This window comes from Rhipicephalus sanguineus, chromosome 5 (assembly GCF_013339695.2).
Source record: "Rhipicephalus sanguineus isolate Rsan-2018 chromosome 5, BIME_Rsan_1.4, whole genome shotgun sequence".
Classification (NCBI taxonomy): domain Eukaryota; kingdom Metazoa; phylum Arthropoda; class Arachnida; order Ixodida; family Ixodidae; genus Rhipicephalus; species Rhipicephalus sanguineus.
In genome coordinates, this window is record NC_051180.1 from 138,134,335 (window position 1) to 138,156,585 (window position 22,251).

Below are 22,251 nucleotides of genomic sequence, written 5' to 3' on the forward strand. Positions count from 1 at the left end.
GCCACGTTGAATGCCTCAAGTTCCTTTACAATCTAATCAATTCTCCCCGCCTCGACACTCTAGACAGTTATCTTCAGTTCTCCAGACCTTTGTCTACGCGGAGCGACCACGCCCTTAACATTACAACTTTTTTCACCCGCACTGACATGTTCAAATATAGCTTTTTTCCTGCAACTATTGAAGCCTGGAATTTGTTGCCCGGAAGTGTGCGTTGCTTACCACTGAAAGAATTTCTGGAAGCATGTTCATGAATGTTGATTTGCTGTTATTGTTTTGTTTTCTTTTCCCACTCCTGCAATAGCCTCATTGAGGCTGCAGTATGTAAAAATAAATAAATAAATAAATCTGTCGCTCCCTTTTCCTCCTTAGCGGCTCCTTCCGCGCTCGCGTGTGATAGCTTTAGCTCAATCTAAACACGCGGCCTGACAGGCGTGTCACGTGGTCTTCGGAATGTTTGAGTGGTAACCATGGTAACGTGAAAATTTGGGCGAGTTGGTGATGAATTGGTGAACCACAGCGCAACTACTGAGACGAGGACGATAAGTAGGAAGACACACAAGGCGCTGACTTACAACTAGCTTATTTTCTTGAGAAACGCGCATATATATACGCGGCACAGAAGAAGAAGAAGTAAAATCCGTATATGTGCGCATTTCTGAAGGAAATAAATTTCTAGTAAGTCAGCGCCCTGTTTATCCTTCTTCTTTCGTCCTAGTCTCGGTATTTGCGCTATGGTTCACCATGGTAACCATAAAACACGTTCTTTGTAGATTGCCTAGATTCATTTTTCTAGCGTTGCCCTTGTACTCAGGGTATTAGGGACAACGCCCTCAGGGTGGCCATACAAAAGACGAAGTTTGCACAGGGCCATCTGTGTTTAAACACTGGGAAGAAATGCGCAGTTTTATTGTGAAACAGCGGCCTCACGCATTGCTACAAAAGCTTTCATGATTCCCTTTCTGCTGATCTTCTATTTCATATGTCTTTCGCTGTGAATTCCCCGAGTATAAAAGCAAAGCTGAACACAAGCAACAGTTGGTTAAATGCGCTTAATTTTTTTTTTATTTTCACGTAAGTACGAATTAAACTATATGCTAGGAACCTTCCAGTATATCTGTCAAGCTAGCGAAATCGCAGTCGAGAGAGTTTCTTCTTCTTCTTCTTTTTTTTTTTTTGAAGATAATGACATCTGTCCTGGTCTCGAAATTGTTCTAAGTGCATCGGAGCACGCGGTTCACTTTCGCAAAATAATAAGTAAAGAACTCAGATGCCAGTTGCTCCTAACTCCGCCAGCTGTCTGTTCCAAACTACATAAAAAAAAACTCAACAGCAAGCGCTCACGTTCTCTGCACGGTGCTCTTACAATCCAGTCTGTCTTTTTCATTAGCAAGCAACTGCACGCGGATATCTGCTTGAGGAAGTTCCACTCATTGGCCTGTCTTCGTTTATATACTTTGATCTGTCTCCTTTTTTCTTTTCTTTTTTTTGTCGCGAATGAGCTTTTGCGTTAAGAAAGCCGTCTTCCGACCTCTTCAAACTCTCCCGCAGAGAAGGGCGGATTGCTTAATTAATTGCGCTCGTCTTCGCTCATTAGCGCGGCATTTTCTCGTTCTTGGTTTTCGAGCTGTCGTTTCTTCTCTGGAACTTCGTCTGTAAATTTCCTGCAGCAGTGCAGATCACTTCCGGAACGTGCAGACCCGAAATTGCGTTTTTGGGTCGCTGGCTATTATGTGCGTCAGAACAAAGGGTGCTGTTAGGCCTTTTCTGTGAATATTTTGACTAAGTCTTCTCATCACGACTGGTCTTGTATCCGGCGCCGTTTCGTTTTAACTTAATTTAAGATTCCCGTGCATTTCGCAGTCATCAAACCAATCTTATCGAAGTAGGCTCGAGGAGTGTGTTTTGTTGCTTTTTGCGCGATCAGCATTACGAATGCCCTTATCGTTTGTTCATTTGTGCTTCTGGCCAACGCCGCTAATTTGCATGCTGATTACAAGTGAAGATTGGAGCTTTTCATTCAGTGGGCATTGATGTTCCGAAAGTACATTTCTGACATACGTTTCGCATAAATATCGCATAACGTTTGCTTTCAGTTGGCTATTCAACAAGGACGCTTTGTTCCTTCCGTGCTGCACAACTACGAGCCTCCCTTTTGTGAAGCCCACCTTTGCATTTCATATACCGCCCCCTTTACTTCTTTCCCAGTGTTTGGGGGCATCTGTACGTGGTGCCATATCATGGCGGCAGCAACAGCATCCTGCAGTTAACTGAAGGAGAAATGTGCGAAAAAAGGCAGATCTGACGAAAAAAGCTAGTTAACAGAAAGGACTCCCGGTTCTATATAGAAGAGACCCACTGGAATGTTTTGGTAAAATTGCATTATCGCACTACGAAGCGTGTGGCTTCCCATGACAGTTGATACACTGTCCATTAGAAACACATTGGGCCGAAACGTAAAGTATTAAACACTCAGGGAAGCCACGCGATTTGTACTTCGACACTGCAGTTTTACCAGAACGTTTCAGGGGGCCTTTCCTGCATAGAACCTAGAGTAATTTTGGTAACTAGCATTTTTCGTTGCATATGATTTATTTCGCCTATTTCTCCTTCAGTTACGGCCGGCCGCCACTGCCAACGGCGAGAGATGGCGCTACGTTCGCATGCCCCCAAATCCTGGTCATGTTCTTTCTTTTCTTTCTTTCCTTCTTTCTTTCTTTCCTTCTTTCTTTCCTTCTTTCTTTCTTTCTTTCTTTCCTTCTCTCTTTCTTTCCTTATTTCTTTCTTTCTTTCTTTCCTTCTTTCCTTCTTTCTTTCTTCTTTCTTTCTTTCTTTCCTTCCTTCTTTCTTTCTTTCCTTCTTTCTTTCTTTCTTTCCTTCTTTCTTTCTTTTTTTCTTTCCTTCTTTCTTTCTTTCCTTCTTTGTTTCTTTCTTTCTTTCTTTCTTTCCTTCTTCCTTTCTTTCTTTCCTTCTTTCTTTCTTTCTTTCTTTCCCGAGGGGACGATCCTGTGGCTCGTTCCCGCGGACTCCCACGGTGATTCGAACGTCGGTGATGCTGCATTCGCGATACATTGTATTTGTTATGTTCTTTGTGTAAGTTATATTGACATTCTAGTGTGTTATTTGACATATTACTGTAATTCTTTGTTAGATTCGGCTAGTGGGCTCGCCGTTATGTGAAAGCAGCTAAAATACGTCCAAGTGCTCGTTGCACTACGGTGTCAACTACGTCCATTTGTTCCACGAGCGGCTCTTTCTAGACCCCAGAACGCCCATTGAATGAATTGTTCCTTCTTAACGTTCGTTTACCGGTTCTGCCTGTGAAGCACAAAATCCTGCTTACACCAGTCTCATCCGACTAATATATTGGAATATGCCAGCGTTGCGCGGTTTCCGTACACTAAAAACAACATTCTTACGCTTGAAATGGTACAAAGGAAAGCTGTGGGGTTTGTTTTACATGGTTATAGGCGCGCAGATTCCCCAACAGAACTTCTGCAACTCGCTGGCTACGCGAAATTCCCGAGCTGAGCCAATGTGCTCATATTAAAATTCTTGTATTTATAGCTACTTGATAGTTTCAAGCTAAGTCCCAAGTTATTAGTTAGATACAACTCTCCCAGACAAACATAAATTCACCTTAGAGGAATTTTATTACAGAATGATGTACGGTATTTCGCTGCTCCTTTTCCCCACAAGTAGTTAGAGACTGGACTTCCTTGGATGAATTCATTGTCGTTCAGCCTACGGTAGAATTGTTTACTAAGCAGCTGGTTGTTGACAAAGTCATATGTCGTGTTGCTGGCTGTCTTTTTTTCTGCTGTTTGTGTTGTAGCCTGTTCGTTGGAATTATTAGTTGTGGAAAACTGTCGCCATTTTTTGTCAAGATTTTTTCTGTTTGATACCCCGTGGTCGGTATCATTTTTTGTGTATTAGGTGCGAAGCACCTTAGGAGCTCGGCTTGTCGGCGTCTAATGTCGTCACGGTCTATCATGTAGTCACGGTCCATCATAAAACGGGTATGCGCCACAAAATTGGGCTAAATCCCACGACTCGCCACTGGTCCACTAAAAACTAAGAAGACAACAGTTAGCCCAACAAATAGCCGACGACGTTAGTGGAGTTGAAACACCCTTCCCTACGTGCAGTAGGGAAGCGAAATCGGGCATGTTGGGAAGAAGAAGAAGAAAAGAACCTTAGAGCTGAACTGAAATCGGGCATGTAGGGAAGAAGAAGAAGAAGAAAAAGAAGAAGAACCACATCAATTTTTTGGCGAATCCCCCGGAGTGGGTATGAGCCATATGGCAGAGGATACAACAACGTGGCTGAGCGGAAATCGGGCATGTAGGGAAGAAGAAGAAGAAGAAGAAGAAGAAGAAGAAGAAGAAGGAGGAGAAGAAGAGGAGGAACGACCTTATGGATGAACTGAAATCGAGCATGTAGGGAAGAAGAAGAAGAACGACCTTATGGATGAACTGAAATCGAGCATGTAGGGAAGAAGAAGAAGAACGACCTTATGGATGAACTGAAATCGAGCATGTAGGGAAGAAGAAGAAGAACGACCTTATGGATGAACTGAAATCGAGCATGTAGGGAAGAAGAAGAAGAAGAAGAAGAAGAGGAACGACCTTACGGATGAACTGAAATCGAGCATGTAGGGAAGAAGAAGAAGAACGACCTTATGGATGAACTGAAATCGAGCATGTAGGGAAGAAGAAGAAGAACGACCTTATGGATGAACTGGAATCGAGCATGTAGGGAAGAAGAAGAAGAACGACCTTATGGATGAACTGGAATCGAGCATGTAGGGAAGAAGAAGAAGAAGAAGAACAGGAACGACCTTATGGATGAACTGGAATCGAGCATGTAGGGAAGAAGAAGAAGAAGAGGAGGAACGACCTTATGGATGAATTGAAATCGAGCATGTAGGGAAGAAGAAGAAGAACGACCTTATGGATGAACTGAAATCGAGCATCTAGGGAAGAAGAAGAACGACCTTATGGATGAACTGAAATCGAGCATGTAGGGAAGAAGAAGAAGAAGAAGAGGAACGACCTTATGGATGAACTGAAATCGAGCATGTAGGGAAGAAGAAGAAGAACGACCTTATGGATGAACTGAAATCGAGCATGTAGGGAAGAAGAACCACCACCTTATGGCTGAACTGAAATGGGGCATGTAGGGAAGAAGAAGAAGAACATGGGGCACGGCCAAGGAGGTTTAAAAAAAATCACAGCATATCCACGGAGTGAATGATGATGAGTGGGCGAAGCTGCGGAGGTTCATCGGTAAACCGTGAATCTTCCATGAATTCTGCCCAGTACATCATCACCGACGTGAGATCGGGCGCGTTTATACTAAAGGTTCGATGAGTTGTGACGACTTGCAGCTCACTTTAATTTTACATGTACGCTGTGAATTTTCATTGTTTAGAAAACCATTGCTTTAGAAAACATCTGGCGTTCTTTCGTTTTGCTTTTACAAAACATCTGGCGTCTTTCGTTGGTTTATTTCATCAATCAACGGCGTTTTGAACAAAATTTTTATTGTTTAATGACGCACAAGAGAAATCTCACCAGGCACTACCTTGGAGGTAAACAATGGCTGCTAATGGGAATGAGAGACAGAAGAAGTCGGCTTTTAGCTAACACTTACACTTCTACTTCTACTAACGTTTCCTACTGGAACATGCCAATGGCTGCTAATGGGGAATGAGAGACAGAAGAATTCGGCTTTTAGTTAACGCGCACGCTGCGAATTTTTTATTGTTCAACAACGCACAGGAAAAATCTCCCACCGGCACCACCTTGGAGGTCAAAGCGTAAGAATGGTTACGCACTACGACTACTACTACGACTACGAGGGACGAACGGGTGCCGCCTTAAGGAGCTTCGCCCCTAAAACCTCCTTGGCCACGACGCAGCTTTCCGACGGCGTTAGTGGAGCGGAAACACTCTTCCCTGCATGCCCGGTTTCAGGCTTGGTACCACTATTGCCCCATCAAAGAAATCTCTCAAAACACTGCATGCTTCACACCTCCCTAGGTTTCACGTTAGTAGAGCTGAAACACCCTTACTTTCACGCTTCGCACTTCCCCACTTTTTTTTTGTTTTATTGATGTATTTACTCCCACCTTTGTAGTAATCCCAGTGAGGTATTGATATTATTTCAAAATAAATAAAACATAAAAGCACATTGATTCCTTCAGTGTAAATTAACAGCCATAACGAGCGAGTAAAGCTGTATTGCTTTGTGAAAACATGGGTAAGCTTTTAAGACAACTCACCTTTTTCAATTTTGACGTTCACGGGTTACACGTATCCAGCTATGACCATTTCGATACCATTGCTGGGAGAAACGCCCATGACAACGCGAAAAAAAAAATAATGGAGAAGCTTGCACCAAGTCGCGCAAGGCTTCAAACAGCGAAACTGGACGTTCCTGGAGACTAATCTGGTTGCTTCTAGGTTGTTGCTAGGCTTTAGCTAGGTGATGCTTGGTTGGTTCTAGGTTGCTTCTCAGCGCAGAGAGGTTCGAGTTAAACCACAGAAAGCCACAGACACGACACGGACGTCCGAACTCCGGAGACAGAAACTCGTGCTGAAACCGAGCATTCGCACCTCCCATAGATCTACGGGCACGTCGTCGTTCGCTTAGGGTTTCCATCGCTTCGGGGTCTTCTCGCAGCCGCCGTTGCCTTTCCCGTTCCCTGGTATTCTCTCGTTGAACGTACACTGAAGCATTCCGCACAGATGCTTCAGCGAAGCTGAAACGTGCGGCCATGGTGTTTATCACTGGGTTAATCCCTAGGGTTTATTAAAGCTTTCCTTAATTAGTCATTACGTCTGTCAAGAAATCTTAATTCGTGTTTGCCGCCCGTCTGTTGCCTTCTTTATTTTCAGTGGACTAGTGGTGAGTAGTGGGATTTTCCAAATTTCTGTGGCACATACCCATTCATGACGATGATAGTTTTTGTACACACAGTTTTTGTACACACCTACATGGTACACACCAAAGTTTTTCGGCCACTTGAACAGCTTCTCTGTTGAATAGTGCACCCACCGACTCTTGTTTTGCCCTCAAGTTCCGTCAGACCTGACACATGCATTCTCCTCCCTCCGTGCACCCACCCCCTCCTCCGCAACCTCAAAAGTGTGGGTGAAGTTTCACTGAGGAGAATATGAGTTTTGGTAGCCTTCACGCCTGTTTACACAATAATGAAAAATTCCATGCAGCGCAAAAAATAATAATAAAAGAAGACAAAAGGGGGAGTAAACAGAACAGAGAGCAAACAAAAAAACAAACTAGAAGGCGGAGTAAACAACTTGCCCGACATTCGCTACGCCTGCTTTCATACGCAAAAGGCAGCTTTTTGTCGAGAGTGGTCCCACCACCCGCAACTCGACGACCTCGCCACGTGGCACTGACGTGCAGAAAATTTTTCGGAATTTCTCACACACGAAATATCCGGGAGCTCTTGTTGAGATTGAGACGGTCTAACCTCCGTGATGACGGGCACGCTTAATCCAGGGAGTGGAGTTAAGACAACTGTAGTTACATATAGATGGAAAAACCTTATTGTATGGAAAAGCTTCCTTAAGGTTAAAACCTTAGATGCCTATTGACCGTCGGCGTCCCGCATAGGCATCCCGAAGCGTCGGGGACAGCACGAGTGATGCAAAAAATCATCATCACGTTCCGACGACATCATATGACGCCACCGATCGTCAAAGTCCGCCTTCTTCACGACGCCCCGGCGCATGCGCTCTCCGCCAGCGGGAAAGTCGCGAAACGTCTCTTCATCTCGGAGGCTTTGTTTCTGACAATACCGGTTGTCCCGGCCCCTACCAAACCCCTACCAAAGAGGCAGAGCGCAGCACAGGAAAATGGAAGAGACGGATTATGGGCGCATTATGGCGTCATCATGACATCACTGTGATGTAACGCACCATGATGACGTCATCACATGACCACGTAGCTTGGTCAAAGGTGGACCGATCACGGAGGCAGTGCAAAACCACCTTAGGCGCAGAAAGCTTCCGGAGGGTGGCGGGGCAGGATCAATAGATCGACTGAGAAGAAAAAGAAGATGGCTTTCGCCTTTGAGTCGTTTTAGGTCAATGCACAAGGCACCCCTGTGGCGTATGCAGAATTTTTTTTTTCGGTGGGTGACATCATCTTGATTTTAAGTGGGGGCCGGGCAGGCAGATGTGGTCAAGTGTCACTTTGTGCTCTGTGAAGACTCGGGATACGCGGTTACCGTTTGGCAAAAAAATGTGCCTGGTCTGTTTGCTGGTAAAGAGGCTAGGTGGTGGCGGGGAGTCAGATCCAGATGCCTTATATGTGTCCTGAGTGTTTCAACGTCAATGTGTGTGTTTACCAACATGATTCATGCCCGCCGCGAGACCTTCAATTCATCCGTGGTGCCTGCCGCCACCCAACATCAGCCTAACAATACCTGGCATCCGGAAAAAAAAGCGGATATGTCGTCACCTGCCCGTAAACAGCTCGCTTTACTCCTGCTATATGAGGAGTACCAAGGCTATATACTGTTGGGAAACGGGTGTCTCAGCTTGCGACTGCTTCTGCGCAGAGCTGATAGACGGAGCGATCAAGGCGACGGTGAGTTAAGGCAAATTTATATACATATATACAGAGGCTTTACATATTCGGCGCTGGGGCCGACAGCTTATTGGGCTCGCACAGCGGTGCGACGACGACCCGCGATTTCTTCGTTTGCTGTCTCGCTGTCTCGCTGTCCCCGCGCAGCTTGGTTCTTTTATAGCCCTGGGCGATCGCTTGCATCAGCCAGTAGTGCGAAGCCTCCAATCAGGAACCGCCGTTGGTCGCTGGCTCGAACCGGATCCGCGGGGAGGAGGGCTTGCCGCACGTTGCGGGAGAGATTTCCGTCGGTTGCGTCAGGCGCAGCGCCGGAGTTGCCGGGGATTGCGTAAGACTCCCGCTTCGTTGCATCAGCGGGTGTCGACGCTGGTTGCGTCAGACGTTTTACCAGCTTGAATTCCTTGTCGAAGCAAGGAAGTTTGGGTTGGGAGCCCTGGCATAACAATACACGTATACGCCGACGGCTCCGTTTTGCCAAACAGTTTAACTGCAGCTGTTGTGATAACGATCAAAGCCACAACAATCAAATTCAAGACTTCCCACCTTACGACATCGACGACAGCAAAGCTTGCAGCGCTTCGTGTCGCATTACATTTCATTAGGGATAAACTGGCACAAAAATGGACTATGTTCTGTGACTATAAAGCGGCACTACAGTCTCTTCTGTCACCTTTACGACGCGGCTCGCACGAGCAACTTGTATTTGAAATCGCAGAAGAGACACACCATTTAACTGAGAAAGGGCAATCAAATATTAATACCGCTCTCCAGGGGCAAGGCTTCTCTGTCCCGACGTGGGAGCGGCCCGCTGCGCACTAATCCCGCGTACCGAAGGACTAAAATAAAGTTGTTCATCCATCCATCCAGAACTGACGGTGCACGGAAGCTCCGCCTGCTTGCACGCCAGCGCACCACGTCGCAGTGGAATGAGCCACACTTCCAGCACGCACGACTATATTCCCTAGACCCAACTCTCAGCCTTCGAATTCCTTCAGGACTTCGCCGAGGTGACACTACCCTTCTGTGCAGGTAATGGTTGAGTGTCGCATTTACCCATGCGTACGCGTTCCAGATAGGAATGGCCGACACCGCAGCTTGTGACCACTGCGGAACTGATGAAACGATTCAGCATATTCTGTGCGACTGTCCACAGTACTGTTCGCAGAGACAGTCGCTTTGCAACGCGCTTGATAAACTGGATGACTGAACTCTTTCGGAAGAAAGAATCCTGCGCCAGCGACAGGACTTAACGTCACAAAATAAGGCTGTACAGGCGCCAATGCGCTTTCTGCGTTCAACCGGTCTTTCAGAACGGCTGGTAGGAACGTCCTGAATCTGTGTGCATGTGTGCACTTTTTGTTTTGTTTTTATTTTATCTCCCTCTCTCTCTCTGCTCTCTTTCCGACCCCTATTTCCCCAATCCTGTGGAGGGTAGCAAACCGGTTATTACTACCAGGTTAACCTCCCTGCCTCTTCTTCCTTTTCATCTATTTCTCTCTCTCTCTCTCTCTTTCTCCTGTGCTCTGTATGTCATGGCAAAAAAAATGCCGGGGGGGGGGGGGGGGGAGGAGTGCCCGGGCCCGGTGTGCCACCCCCTGGCTACGCCACTGGGGGAAACTGCGAGCTTTTGCGTGGGAAAACTTTGTTTTGTATTTACATACCTTTACTAAACTTCTTGCGTGCTGCAGGGTTTCGCTTATATACATGTGCTTTTCTTACTTGCTTTCTCTTTAGGCATTAATGCTTAAAAATATATCAGCTAAGCCCCCTAATTATTTCTGTTGCTAATGAATTCAAACACCAACATTTAAACACGAGAAGTTCTAAAGGTGGCAGTAAGGAAACCGAGCGACGTCTTCAGACGGGACAAGTTTGTCCGATTTCTCCAGAATGAACGACACCGACAGGGTTTGTCCGTCTGTGGTGGTTTTCCTTAACGGTGATTTTGCTAAATGTTAAGGCTCACTTTGCCAGAAGAATACTATGTGTACCTCGTGGTCACTTTAATGAAGTGACACACTAGCCACTACGGTCACAGTCCGTAAAGGAGCACAAGCATCGGTGACTGCATGTGCGACAGTGCGCTTAAATGGCGCATAATACGAATGCCGCTTACTTTCGCTTCACAGGTCGCTTACTTTACTATAGACAAATTTGTACGCACATTCAAACTAAGTTGAAAGTAAAGTGCAGAAAACCTATGCTTCGAGAAGCTTCAGCTTTTATATGAATTATGCGAAATCGCGTGAAGTACGACTTTGTCCGGCACCATCTGCACCTACAGTACAGGGTGCCATTAAATTACATTTTCGTACCAGGAATTCAAATGCGAGGTGAACTCGAAGAAATAGCTCGTAAAATTGGAGAGCTTGCACTGTACTCCATTCCCCTTTTGTACTCAGCCGAAAAGAGCAAGTTTCCTTTTACGTTCCGACTGAGGCTCTCACCGCGTCTAAGTAACTCACGTGCCTCCCGCGCAAGCGCGACACAGCGTAAGAAAAAAAAGCATAAAAGGAGATTCGGAAGTGAGGTTCGAAAAAATATGAGAAGAGATTTGCTTTCGCGACGTAGCGTCAGACACAGAGTCAGGTCATAGCCCTCAAAGCCGAGGTATAAGGCCACGTCTAAAAAGCAGCTTAATGGATCAACGCAGTGCGGAGTGTTCCGTCCTTAGAAAAAAGTAAAGCCGGCGGAGTCCCATAGCAGCCGACCATGCGATACGCCTGTCGCCCCGAATGGCGGCGCTGACTTCAAATAAATTAGGTAGAAGCAAAGACGGAGATATGGGACGGGCGGATGAAAGCTTCTTTTCCCAGCTACAAACACACATCACTTCGCAACAAGCACCGAGTGAACGGGGTGTCTGAGCCGATTCGGAGCGTAGTTTTCTTCGAAGAATAAAGTCTCTATGTGTGTGTGCACGGTGAGTGGACTTGAAAGAGGTCTTTTTTTTTCTTTTTTTTTCGCGATACCATTCAAGCCGAGCCCTCTGTCTGCTCTTTCTCCGCTCTCATCCCCATATCTGTCATCAATGCTTGACTACTCGGCCAGTTTTAGACGAAGTACTGGCGCAACTCGAGTATAGAAAGAATAAAAATTACATTAGTGACTCTGTCGGAAGTTTCAACACACTGCGAATCAGCAGCAAATGGGGACCGAGTACAATAGCGCCGCGGCAACTGCACGTTTCTCAATTTCTTTATGTTGTTTTATTCTTGCCTTCTTTTCTTTCCGTTTCACTTGAAGGATGATAATTTTGGAGTTCGCATTAACTTTGGAGTCAGCATTAAAAAATAACGGCAACTTCAGCCCCATCGATAATCCACACAATTTAGTTGGAACTTCTGTGAGAACGATCACTAGGATCGGCGAAGATGCGAAAGATGTGCGTGCGTGCGTGTGTGTGTACGTGCCTGCGTATATTTGTACATGTGTCTACATATGTGTGTGGGAGGGAAAAAAGGAACTTTAATCCACTAACCCCAACAGAGATTGTGCTGGTTCGGTTGGTTCACTATGTCGTACAATATATATATATATATATATATATATATATATATATAGAGAGAGAGAGAGAGAGAGAGAGACAAGAAAAAGTCTATACAGTGTGCGTTATTTCTTTCGGTATATGTATACCAGTTTTGCAGACGGTACTGCAGCACAATGTGTCAACGATTCCGTAAGCTGCTATCTGGCATCTGTACTTCCCATTGGGCCCGCCTAACAAGCTCAGATTGTAACGCGAAGTCACTACTCGCAACCCTGACATTTAGGTGACAAGACGTTCGAGCCCTCACAGGACGCTGACATACAATTCGCATCTTGCCACCGCCTGTGCTGAGTGCCAGCTGCAAAGGCAACCCCGTGCTTCGCAGCGAAGTGGCAACAAAAAGAAATGCAGAGTGCGTTCGGAGCGCAAATTTCAAAAATTATTTTCTTTCTTAAAACAAAAAAAAATGATTACATTAGACTTTCTTCATTACTTAGCGATGAAGGCTTCTATAAAATGCCGCATCAGAAGGAATTTTATTTGGACCGCATCAGTAGAAAAAATACGGTCAAATATGCGAGAAATCGCATATTTCTTCTGATTTCACAATATTTTTTTCTGGAAGATTTGAAGTCTATTCCGCACCTAAACATTTTTGCACAAATATACACCTTCTTGAAAACCATACCAATAATAAGATTGTTAGCGAGAGTGCGAGTCAGCTTAAGAACAAATGGCGAACTTTGAAGACTTTTGTTGTTCTTGAAATGACGTAGCTGGCAGTGAAACACACAAAATGCTGAATTATTAAATAGGACAGCCAAACGAAACCTCTCCAGAAGTGCAAGCTAGATTTCGACGCTCTACACGCGAACATAGATTTTATATACATTTTTTCTCTTAGGCACCGTTGAACAAAAGCAAGCGAACTTTGAGGGGGCGCCACGATCGTGAAAAAATTTGTTTGGAGCAAGAATGTTTCGCCATAATACTCCATGTGGTATCGGAAAAAGGCATAATTTTTACCAGCAAAATCTGCGATGTGCGAGCGCCACGGCTGGGACACTTGGCATGGAATGGCCCATATATATTTAAGCTCATTTGACATTTCAAGTTTGGGTCTATCACCCTCCAAAATTACATTGTTGCGTATGGTTCCAGCGCGGCAACCACAAAGGAATGCAAGCGTTCTTGACGCATCACTACAATGCCCAAAATACAAGCTCCCGCTTTAACCAAACCAAACACCTGACAGCATTATAAAAATTTACTCGCCGGTTATGCGATGGTGAGCTCTACACGTAAAAAAAGTGACAAAAAATGGAGGATTTCTCTTATGAAGGCATGTCTCCTTATCTGAACGTTGCCCAGGTCGGCGGCTCCCATTGCATGGTCAGTGAAACCCACATTTAAATATATTGTTTAAAATAACCCTGCTACACAGTTCTCCGATATCAAAGAATGGCCTTACTACCGGGCTCGGTTTATTTGCGAATCCCATGCTACAAATCTTTTTTTCTGCGTTACAGGATTTTAAAAGAGAAGACTGGACGACGGCAATCACAGACCCCAGACAAGACGTCCAGCTTCAGGCTGTCCAAAGGGCTCGTGAAAGAGCGGAGAGGCATGGCCTCTCTGTTCCGACATGGGACTAGCCAACGGCTGGGTGGGGGCCTACCTAGTTGGCCCGCTGCCTTGCCTCTCAGGACCACAATAAAGTTGTTTTTCTGTCTGTCTGTCTCGATTTCAAGTAGACGCGGAGTCATCGCGCTAAACTAACGTATTTTTGTCCTTCCGTCGCCATGGGTAAGCTGGAAACTACACAGTGGGAGGGGAGGGGGGGAGGGGATGGCAAAAGAGCGAAGAGCCGCCCAAGAGTTACGTCGACGAGCGTAAAGACCTTGAACACGTTTTGTTTTTTTTTTGTTTTTTTGCGGCATCGTCCTCTACTTCAGTTTCAAATGTGCGCGGTGCTAGAGTCCCTGTAAGTAGGGACACTTCGATGCAACAGCATGTTGAGGCACGTCGTGGGCGACCCGGCAACTACAAGAAACAGCCCGTAAAGCGGTGCGATCGCACGTTGACGCAGCTTGCTGCGTAGTTGGGCCCACCTGCTACGCAGTTGAGACGACATTATGAAGGAATGAGCAAGCGACCTTAGGCTGTTTATGACACAAAATTTACACTCCATGCTGCATGCAGAGCGATAGTACTTACCTAACGTGTTTACAGGAGCCTTGACTAGATATCAGCACAGTTCCCTGACTGTGTTTGAAAAGTGGTACCTCCCCCTAAACGATATTCGGACATGGCACCTTTTGGCTAGGTTGTTCCTTGTCGACAGTCCTCACAACGCTACAATGTCCCTTCTTTAGTTGAGTTTGAATCTGTTTCCCTTGCACACACACTAAAAAATGCCTTTCGAGAACAGCTTTCAATTTACAACTTCACTTTTATTTTGGCGAAAACAAGCGCGCACTCTCGTCTGTAGTTTCATCTCAACGGACGCGAAACGTTTCGACGATGACTCCTACGGTTGGCCACATCATGTCTAGGTTTCTGCGCGCAATGGCGTTTTCCGCAGTGCGGACTCCTCTGAGGTCATTTTAAGCGTTAGCAAAGCCTCCGCACAGTAAACGAAATCACGCGTGAACATGTAGAACCGCGAGTCAGTACTTTCGCGCAAAAACGTCACAGCACGTCCTGGTACGTGCCTCCGTCCGTTTCACTGCACAGACTACGCCAGCGGTCACCACTGGACGAGCATGAAGACTGCTATTCGCACGTCACGTGCAGCCACTTTCAACGTTGCCACCTCGTCGGCGCCGCTCCGTCGAAACATTCACACTTAGATCTGTGATGGTGTCTCCTTGACGCTGAGGGGTACGTGTAAACGTTCACACAGCGTTGGCGGTGATTTCTGTTCATCCTAAGCAAGCACCTTGTCCTCGAACCTTGTTTCCAGAATGCGTCACCAATACGCAGTGACGGACTGCTACACACTGTCACACTCGCTACGTGTCTTCTTCTTTCTTTGAGAAGTCCTTGTTGACGTGGCACTTCCCGTCATTGTCATCTGTAAAATGTGATAGTCAAATTTTAAAGCACCTAAAAATTTCATATGTGGAATGAAACTTCAACGCTAATTTTCTTTAAATGATCGTTTCCACATGGGTAAACCGAAACCCTGTCGAAAGGTATTTTATAGAGGTGACAGCGGTTTGAGGTTAGGAAAAGGCGCTAATTTCTGCACACCCTAGCCTCTTTTTCAGATATCATGCCGCTATTATCTCTCTCAAACACTTTCTTACAACTCTTCTGCGTGATGCGAATGCTTAACAAGGCTAACAGTAGAAAACAACGAAAGAGTGTAAGAAACACACACACACACACGCACACGCACACGCACACACACACACACACACACACACACACACGCACACACACACACACACACACACACACACACACACACACACACACACACACACACACACACACACACACACACACACACACACACTGCCCACGACACTTCAGTGCTGCAAGTGTTGCGTTTTCGCGTCTTTCCTAGCCCTAGTACTGCGTGCTGCTTACCCCACACGGAAGCTTATCAGTCATCTATAGCTCGAACTTTTTCATAATGATGCGGCATACTTGTCAGGAAAACAAAAATTTGGCAAATTTTATATACCTCTTGAACTAAGGGGCCGCAGAACTGACCGTAATGATAGTTCCGTTAATTTGTAGATTATAATCATAAAATAGACGGAGTTAGTATTTATTTATTCGAGGGATTCATTCCGCGAGTTACTTCATTATTAAGCGATATCAACAGTAAATTGGATTATTTCTGTACTAGCCATGCTTCTTCTTTGAAGTACAGGTTGCATATTTACCAATGACCCCTTCTCGCCAAGAAACCAAACTGTTATAAAGAGTGCATATTTGAATTCAGCAGAGACGACATTCTCTTAGCGATAAGATGGGTCATCGTTGTAGACATATGATATTCACATCAACTGCCCTTACCGTTTGTGCGTAGCGTGGAAACAATATAGATGCTTACTGCCAAGGCAACGCAGTACAGCGACAGTACTGGCATGCACGAAGCTCCGGAAGAGCCTGCGAAAATTGCCATCACATTGTCACACAATATTCGAGAGATTACAATACGAACTATTTATGAATATTTTCAGGCTTCTTTAAGGTCTAAGTAGTATCCTCCGATCCAAAACGCGAGCGAAATGTTCGAGGTGGCAAATAGTTTCATATGTTGCTGATTTGTGGATACTTGGTTTTGTTTTCAGAGTTACTGCTCTTTCGATTCAAACCAGTGTAGCCTATAACGCAGTGACCGTCAAAACAATAATGAATAAGCAACATAACATGGGACTGCTAGCCCGTCTTTCGCGATTTTTTAGCGTAAATTCGATTGACAAAGCACAACCTGTTTTCGGAGTACTCTAGCATCCTAAACTATCGTCAAAAGTGAAATAGTTTTTAAAAAATCCGTCAATGCACAAGTCGGCCTGTTGTTCTGCTCTCCCCTAGGAGGGGCTGGCAGTCGTAATTATACGTAACACAAAGTAGTGACGTCGACAGCATATTGTGCGCTGTCGCATGTAAGTATATAATACACAAGAAAAGAAAGCATCTCGCCATGAGCGGCATCAAATGTCCGCGTCCTTAAAAGGGAAAAATCCCAACACTTTCATGTCATTCTCATGCCTCCGTTATGATAGCACAGATTTAGCTGCGCATTCGTTGAATTGTCAGGGTAAATTTATACGATTTTTTTTCATTGAGAGAGAAATCATACCAAGTTGTGAAATCATCGTAGTGCAAATACAATGCACCACCACCCAACACTTGCTCAAGATTATGCAAGCTGCTGCCGATAGCTCTTTACGAACACTTCAGTGCTGATATTCTAAGACAAGCTTCGTTCACCGAATGGACTGTTCCTTGTTATAGGGACCAATGTCGGTACTACACTCTTCTTTTGAAGGTATGCGGAGCACGTTTTCAAATATTCCAAATAGTAAAAGCACTATTCAATCTCATTAAAACAACAGTACCTATCAACCCTGTTTATCTGTACAGCTGTATTCGTATTACGTGTAATGGTACAGGTTAGACTGTGATATATTTTAAAGTGCTGTGTGATTGCTATTGAATGCAAGCCCTATTCATGCTTTATAAAGGCATCTTTTGCACTTTATTAATAAATAAACTTATCTTTAACTCAAATGCCGCTTCTGGAGCGACGCGTGAACGTGAATTCTGTTCACTAAAAACGATATGCCGTTTACCTGCCTATAGCTTGCAAGCGGTGAATTTGTGTAAGAGAGGACAAAATGGAATAGATTGAAACTCACCGTAAGCTCCCCACGTGAGTTCTGTGAGGGAAAGAATAAGTATGACACAATTATGACACGAGAAGGATTATTTTTTCCGTTCCCCAGTGACGCCAACAGAACAGAACGTTAATTATTCCTGTCATCGGCAGATGCATAATAAAGTTCTTCCAATCCAATCCAATCGGCAGATGCACGCGAAAAACTTTGAGAAAAACGCCAGGCCTGCGCGGAAAGCGCAGCACAGTCACAGCGAAAGCTGGAAGAGCGGCATTTCTAGAGCCCGTTATAAACTCTCCTGTGGCTACTAATACAGGTACATTAGCAACGTACCCACTACGCAACAAAGCGTAATGTTTGGGAAGTTGGGAAGCACCCAGCACGACATTATTCGTTGTTCTGCGGAGAAGCGAGGTACCATATATGTAAGCGATTATGTGCAGTTTGTTGATGCGGCGGTTGATGACGATGAATAATTATGGTTGCGCCCTTTGTAATGGGTTGGAAGCTTTAAACGACCCACTAGTTACGTAATGCATATTGTGTGACACCCGGTCGTTATTTAACTGTCCCACCACGCTTTATAACACACTTTAACCGGAGAAACGTAGAGCGAGAGAGAGAGAGAATTGACTTTATTGAGACCCTGAGGAAATGGATCATGGGAGCCTTATGGGCTTCCTTGGCAACCAACAGAAGTGCACTTGCGAGGAACCCACTACGCTATAAATCGTTGTAATTTTTGAGAAGTAGGGCAGTAGGCACTGTGCCATTTTTCGTCATTCTACAGGCAGCCGTGGTACCTGCTAAACACATGTAAGGCATTATGCGCACTTTGTTGATGCTGTGCGTGATGACGATGAAGAATTATGGCAGAGCTCTTTGTAATGGGTTGGAAGCATCCAACAACCTACTCGTTGCGCAAATCGCATTGTGTGATGCCTGGTTACAGAATTCCCGTTGTGCGACGCTTGGTGCTTATTCTACTCTTTTACCACTCTATATTACATATGCTAATGTGGTTCCTTCCCGACATGAAGCCTGTATAGGACCTTTTTGCAAAGCAGTTTCAAGCACCGGCATGGCTCAGAGGTTGAATACTGGGCTCCCACGCAGAGGGCCCAGGTTCGAACCTCGTTCCATCCTGGAATTTTTTTCTCATTTAGTTTTTTTTCTTATTTCGAGCGATACTGGTTACGGACACCGGCGGCGGCGGCGGCGGCGGACAACTACGGCACCAAAAACGGCCGGTGAAATGATCTCATAACAGCTTTCGCTGTAAAAATAGAGGTCACATATCCAGTGTACAGCCTATTGAACGCATAACATTCGCCAATCAGTCAGAAATGTTCACCCGATTACATATGGTTCAAGGAATAACAGAATGTTTACTTTAGCTAATTAGCACAAATGATTTGCTCAACGTCGCAGTGCCGTGCCGACGACTATCGCGTCATTTATCTTCCATATTTAAAGCAGTAAAACAAGCTGCACAGCCGTCAAAAAACAAATAGCGAATACCACAACCAACGTTTCCAGAGATTGTCAAGCATTCTGTACATACGCCTTTCCCTTGAATCTCGCCGAACAGAGCTACTCGTATTCGCGAATACCTTACAGAAGTGTAAAAGCTTTCGTTTCCCACCTGTCCGCCGTTCAGGAACCTGTCACTCATGAGCATGATGGGTGTGAAAAGAAGACATCACCACCTCGCACCAACAGGTAGGTGCTGGCTGCTATGCTTTGTTAGAGAGGGCGATTGCTGACGGTGGGTTGGGCGAGTTGCAGGCATGACATCATTCCACTTATGGCGAAAAATACGTCGGAAAACACCATGAAACTGATAGGACAGTGCACTATGCTCTGTCTATTTCTTGGTCTTCTTTGTGATAGCTAGATATAGTGTTGTTGCGCATGTAGCCGAATACAATGGCGCTAGTTTGGTTGCTGTCTAACGAAGTAGGTAATTAACGGGTATGCGCCCGAACAGAAAACTTCGGCAGAGCGTCTATGATCTTCGCATATTTCAATTTTCTGCCCACCCACCGAGAATGGATATACTAAGATGAACTAAGAGGAACTGGGTCTTAAATATACTGAAATAGTAGCGTCTCATCGGCAAAAGACACTCCCGCGCCAATCGCGGCAGCTTTGTAGACAGGCAATACATCAGATTGGGCCTTTCTTTGGAGTTTCCATTGCCATGCTGTTATCCAAGACACCAAGTCGTGGAATCACTCGGCGATCTGGTTGGCAGCGAAATTCGTCACTGCATGTGTCTGTTGATGTGCCTGGAGTGCTCCGTGGATAACGGATGGAATGGCGACGTGGCATGGCGATGCAATGCTCATCATAACATGAGAAACAGGCCATCACTGTTCTGTTCTGTTCTGTTCTAACTGTTTTGCTGTGGAGAGGCTGAGGTCCATATTGCCTCGGCTACTCCATATCACGAAGTTATGCAGCGAAAAAAAAAAGAATAATACTGAACGGTACCTAAACATGAACAATCCGAAAAAAAATCATACCAATACACAGTTTGCTTGCAGCAGTTCACACTGTCATAAACTGTTCACCCGCACACCTTCCTTTTCTACTATCAGTATATGCACTAACACATTTCATATAAATCAATCCCTGGCTGTTTATCACAGGCGCTTATCCAGTCCGGTCTCCACTAAAAAATCTGTCAGGAAGATGTTCGCCTTTTTCTGAAGATGCATCTCAGGCCATGGTCCAAGTAATTTCTTTAATGTGAGGGGCCGTCTGTCCAAACTTGCTAATTTTTTCTTTAATTTTTCTCTTTCATTCGCGTATTTCACGCACTCCAAAAGAATATGGCGAACATTTTCTTCTGCTTGACCACAATGGCATTCCGGGGAGTTGGATCGATGTATCTTGTGCAGGAAGCTGTTTGTGTAGGCTACTTCCAATCGAAGTCTGTGGATTAAAGTCTCTAAGTGTCGTGGGAGATCTGTCGCTATGAAAAATTTTCTGTGTGGATCAACTTCATAAAGTACTGATTCCTTTGATTTAGGGCTATCAAACCACTTCTCCATCGAACAATGGTTAGCTCCTTGCGTTATAAAATGTCGAATATCCGCCCCAGACACAGGGATTGCGCAATCCCGTCCTTCGTTCAATGCTTTCTTCGCGAGGCTGTCAGCCTCTTCATTTCCCTTTATTCCAGTGTGACTGGGTATCCATTGGAATACAATGTTGTGACCCTGCGCTGAGGCATATTCCACCGTTTCTGCAATACATTGTGCTATTTCACCATTTTTGTAAAGTGATCTCGCATTTCTGATTAGCTGAAGGGCAGGTTTGCTATCCGTGCATATCACCCACTTTCGTGGCTCAGAATTCTCGCAGATAAGCCTAACTGCTTCAAAGATAGCCACCAATTCTGCTGTCGTCGATGAAGATTTGTGGGATAATTTGTACATTCTCTTTCCCTGTATTTCGGGTATAAGAACCGCACAGGCTGACGCTTCTTCAGTGCATGATCCATCTGTATATATCTTCGTTTTGTCATTATGCGTTATATGAAAATGATGAAGTACCATCTGTGCGGCTACTAGAGGCGCCATGTCTGCTTTCTTCCGTATGCTAATCACGCACATACCATATGAAAGGTTGCGAATGACATAATGTCATTAACGATCTCAAGAAGGTATATAAGCCACAACAAACACAGGTGTTTTTCATGTTCTGAGAATGCAATAAATGAATCCTAATGAAGTGTGTGTCTTGACTTCCCAGCTGATCCGGACATCAGCATAGTAATTACCTTTTCCTTAATCAACACGCACAGTCCCTCATAGAGACAGCATGCACAGAACAAAAGAAACAGCATCGGGGCGTCTCCTTCTTTCTTTAGTTTCCCTTGTGTTGTCTTCAAGGAACCATTAGCGAATCATATCACTTTGACTACAAGAAGTGTTTGGTTTTCCTTCCAAGTACAGTGTAGTACAAATTCGAGTAAAGCTCTCACCGTGCGCGATGCTCATACTTCGTGTGATGGCGTAGTTGCTGTGCGGAATTTCCAGCACGCACTCAAAGAGATCAGCTATCGAAGAGAGCTGGCTGTCGGGCATGTCGGCGTGCAGGACCACGTCGAACAGGCCCTCCTCGACAGTGGTCGTCGTGAAAGTTCGGAAGCCGGCTTCATCCGCCGACCTCCTTTTGGCGCCCTTGATGAGATACAGGTTCAGTTCGGGCCTCGGGTAGGTGCCTCGTGCCACGCACAGCAGTCTTAAGGCGTTCTCCGCGGTCTGGGACCGGGATTGATATGCAGAGCCCGGAGCCGAGCTGCTGTAGTTGAAGGAAAAGGACTTGGCTGGCACTGCGGAGCACAATACAAGGGTTAAGGAACAGCGCAGAGAGCAGAAAAATGTATGCAGTTTCGCTCAACGAAAAAATCACAGCATATCCACGGGTGAATGATGAAGAGCTTGGGCGAAGCTCCTGAAGCAATCATGGTTACACCGTGAAATATTCAGTGGTTTCGCCCAGCAGTAATCAAAGCGATAGCCCAGTACATCATCAAAGACGTGACAAACACTATATATATATATATATATATATATATATATATATATATATATATATATATATATATATATATATATAAGGAATGAAGAAAGAAACTACGACTTTCGTTGGCTTGGCACTGTACATAGTAATTACAGTGCCAAACCAACGAAAGTCGTAGTTTCTTTCTTCATTCCTTATTCTATCGGGGTCCGTGTGATTCTTTTCCCACTACAAGATATATATATA

At 45.1% G+C, this 22,251-nt stretch overlaps 1 protein-coding gene across 1 annotated transcript in view; it reads right to left on the bottom strand.

The window, feature by feature from the left end:
• Positions 1-14,459: 14,459 nt before the first annotated feature.
• Positions 14,460-22,251, bottom strand: part of LOC119394269 (uncharacterized) — a 49,036-nt gene continuing 41,244 nt past the window's right edge. The window contains exons 3-6 of the mRNA XM_037661552.2: positions 21,464-21,814; positions 17,491-17,511; positions 16,142-16,234; positions 14,460-15,185 (exon numbers count right to left, since the gene is read on the bottom strand). Coding sequence (XP_037517480.1) covers positions 15,124-15,185; positions 16,142-16,234; positions 17,491-17,511; positions 21,464-21,814 — 527 coding nt within the window. The 3' untranslated portion in view covers positions 14,460-15,123. The remainder of the gene's footprint in view (positions 15,186-16,141; positions 16,235-17,490; positions 17,512-21,463; positions 21,815-22,251) is intronic.